General features: G+C 33.1%; 1 protein-coding gene across 1 annotated transcript; it reads right to left on the bottom strand.

The window, feature by feature from the left end:
* Positions 1-3,092: 3,092 nt before the first annotated feature.
* On the bottom strand, positions 3,093-3,263 carry K441DRAFT_582833 (uncharacterized protein; the record flags this gene model as incomplete). Its single annotated transcript, XM_067644479.1, has 1 exon — positions 3,093-3,263. A coding segment is annotated over one exon (171 nt), but the record flags the coding sequence as incomplete, so codon positions are not given.
* Between the last annotated feature and the right edge of the window lie 317 nt (positions 3,264-3,580).

Raw genomic sequence — 3,580 nt, 5'->3', positions numbered from 1 at the left:
ATAGAAGGTACTAAAGATCATATAATAGAGCTTCGTGCGATTGTTATATCTTTTCTATTAAAGGATATTTATAATATAGATAAGACTAGGCTCTTTTAGAAGGCTATACTAGATATTATACTAGCTACTAAAGCTCTCTTAAGAACGAAAAAGTAAAAGGTAAGAGTATCTCTAGCTAATTGCTCTAACGTAGATAGCTTAGATAAGCTTCCTCTCTAGATAATTAAATCTTTAGCTTAGCTATAATATTTTATAAGAGCTTATATTAATATCGCTTTACTTAATATTATATAGAAGAGTAATAAGAAGGCCTAGATAACGATAGTAATTATAACTAAATAGCTTACCTAGTTTAATAAAAGGATATATAGTAGGAGAGTCCTCCTTCTACTTAATAATTTTAGCGCGTATAAAGTAGCTGTTTAAATACTTACTAAAAATAATACTCTTAAGAATATATAGGTTGAGTTTCTTCCTCCTAATTATACCTCTATATACTAGCCACTTAATTAAGGAATTATTGCAAACTTTAAGTTATACTACCAACGATATTAGCTTAGATTTATGGTAGAGCACTCCCTTTAAAATTAAGATCTAATTAAGTAGATATATATTCTTTAGGCTATCTAATAGGCAATTATAGCTTAAAAGGAAGTTATACTAAAAGTAATTAATAGTTACTTTGTTAAATCTACTCTCTTTAGCTTAAAAGAAGGCCCGCTGTTTTACCCTTATAATTATATAGATCCGATTATTAATAAGGTATAAGAGATAGCTAAATAACTACGTGCTGCTGGAAGGATCTATAAGCCTATAAATATTTAGAATTTTATTTATTTTCCGGGCGAAGATATAGTAGACTTTACTAAAGATCTTATTAAGCACGTAGCGGAGCTTTATACTAGGCTAGATCGCGATATAAAAATAGATAAGGAGGACTCCTAATAACCTTAAATTAAACTTAATAAGGTAATAGAGGCCTTATAAAAGCTTTATCTATATAAGGAGTAATAAAAGAATAGTAAGAGAAAGGTTATTACAACTCTATTAAGGCATGAGCGTTAAATCCAAGGACAATAACTCTAAAACACTAAGTAAACGACAATTAAATCGTTTTTTAGTGGAGCTAATTGCTTAATTTTAACTTCGGGCTTATAGATATGCAATATTATTATATAATTTTAACGTTTAGTATGTTTTACGTACAAAGTCTAAATACAACGATACCTTTGGTATAACGATACGGACGGCGAAAAAAACCGTATTGTTATAAAGAGTTTTTACTGTAGTCCTTAGGGTACCTCCCCACTATATACATAGTCCCACTTAATATATACTAAAATCAAATATCACTAAGCCTCGATTTAAGGCTATAGAATTATATATAATTGATAAAATAGTCTAGATTTTTAATGTAGTAATCTACTAAGTTTCCTTATTTAAGTGAGCTATTGTATAAGATTTTCCGACCATAGGAAGTCGTTAAATTTAATATTAAGCGTAAGTGGCCCTAGATATAACTACTCTATTTACCTCCTTAATTGCGACCTTTAAAATAATAATAAGGGATTGCCTAGTAGCTTGTTTCTTCCGTCTACCTCCTCTTGTTAGCTTGAGGTCGTTTTAAAGCTATAGATTTGCTACGTAAGCGTATATAGCCTTCTCTCTCTAGCGGCGTTTTTTAGCAGCTTTCTTCTCTTGTTAAACCTTAGCTTATATTCTAGCCTGCTTCCTCTATACTATCGTAAGTTGTTATTTTTCCTTTATAAGTTGCTTCTAAATCTTCTTATCTTGTTAGCGTACCTCCTCTTAATGTTATAGTTATTTGCGCTTCTCCTAAAGCTCTATTACTTACTTAATCTTTAAGGGGCTAAAGAATATAGCCTTATAGTTAGTTTCTACACGTAGTTTATTAAAGAGAGGCTTGCTATAAGCTCTCTTTTTCTTTTTATTACTAAACGCCTTTTAGAGGCCCTTGTTTTCTAAGTAAAGGAGAGCAATATTAGTAGTAAGCTTAAGAACCGTATTTTTAAGCCTTTTGGCCTACGGCTCTATAACCTTATTAACTACGTCTTATAGAAGCCTGCGGACCTTTCTTCAGTCACTTACTAAGAGGGCTAAGGTATTTAAGTCCCTTAATAAAGGCCGAGAGGCTATTTTACCTTGCTTTTGTTGGGTCTTAATAGCGCTAAGAATAACCTCTAGATTAAGCGGATTAAGCCCAGTATCTGCCTACCCACTAAGTATATTATTCTTGGTAAAGGCCCTATTATAGGCAGCCCAAAATAGACGGAAGAAATCGCGTTTTATAATAGAGGAGAGGCCCTAACTCTTATAGATAAGATTGTTAAGTTCTTAACTGTAATACATGCTAAGAGGAGAGAAGAGACTGACGTTAAGAGGTTATAGTGGGTTAAATAAGGCGGAAATGCAGCCACTAATATCCTATTCTTATAACTCCAGTTAAGGAAGTTTATATTAATATGAGATCCGTAACTATCTAATATTAAGAGCCTCTAGGATAATCCGTTTCTAGCTTTCTGCTTCATTTCTATATTAAAGAGGGTAGTAAGCCATAAGAATCCCATCTTGTTATTTATCTAACCTATTGCGGTAGATAAGAAGAAGACCCAGTATTATTTAGGGTTAAAATCTTAAAGCTAGAAGTCCTGGAGATTGCTAGAAATAGCTTAATAAATTAGGCCTAGAGGGAGGCTTGTTCCGTTAGCGTAGACGCTTGCAATTATTATAATCCACTCTCTATTACCGTCTTGACTAGCGCTAAGAAGCTTACCTTAAACTACTTCTAACTTAGTGTAGATTCTCTTGCCCTTATTAAGTACGCTAATAAAAAAGCCCTTTTTATCTATATTGTACATATTATGCATCTTAATCCTATACTTCTCAATTTTCTCCTTTAATAGCTCGTAAAAGAGCTTATATTGATATAGATTGTTAGCCTTTTTACGGGCTATATTAGCTGGGGCTAAATAGCCTGATTTTATTTTATCTTTGTGGCGCTTAATAAACCATAAAACCCAGTTCTTTTTAGGCGTTATTCTTAAGATCTTAAAGGCGAAATTTCGCACCATTTAAGGTATAGGAGGTAGGCCACGTTTGGTAAGAAGATTTATATACCTAAGAAGAGTCCTCTCCTGCTGTATTAATAAAAGAGATTTCATTTCCATCAAATCCTCTCTAGCGCGAGTAATCTTCCAATAACGCCGCGAAAGCGTAGAACGATTAACATTAAATTCTTTAGCTGTCTAAGTGTAATTAGGAGGATCTTATAGCTCTAATGCAGCAAAAGCGGCGTTAATTGGGTCCATTTTGATTGTATATAAAAGAGTTAAAATTTTGGTGTTTTTAGATTTTGGTGTACATTGAGTGGGACCGTATATATAGTGGGGAGGTACCCTAAGGCCCTAGCCTAACGCACCGCACTATTAAGATCCGCGAAGGTAGTGGACCCCCCGCTACTTATAGACGGGACTAACCCTATATTTAATAATTAGAAGCTTTAACTATAGGATAAGCTTAAAGTTAATAAAGATTACTTTCCTAACGATCGAGCTAAGAT

Source organism: Cenococcum geophilum, assembly GCF_001692895.1.
Source record: "Cenococcum geophilum 1.58 unplaced genomic scaffold K441scaffold_54, whole genome shotgun sequence".
NCBI classification, from domain to species: domain Eukaryota; kingdom Fungi; phylum Ascomycota; class Dothideomycetes; order Gloniales; family Gloniaceae; genus Cenococcum; species Cenococcum geophilum.
The sequence above is the reverse complement of the archived record's forward strand: the minus strand, read 5'-3'. Positions and strand labels throughout refer to the sequence as shown.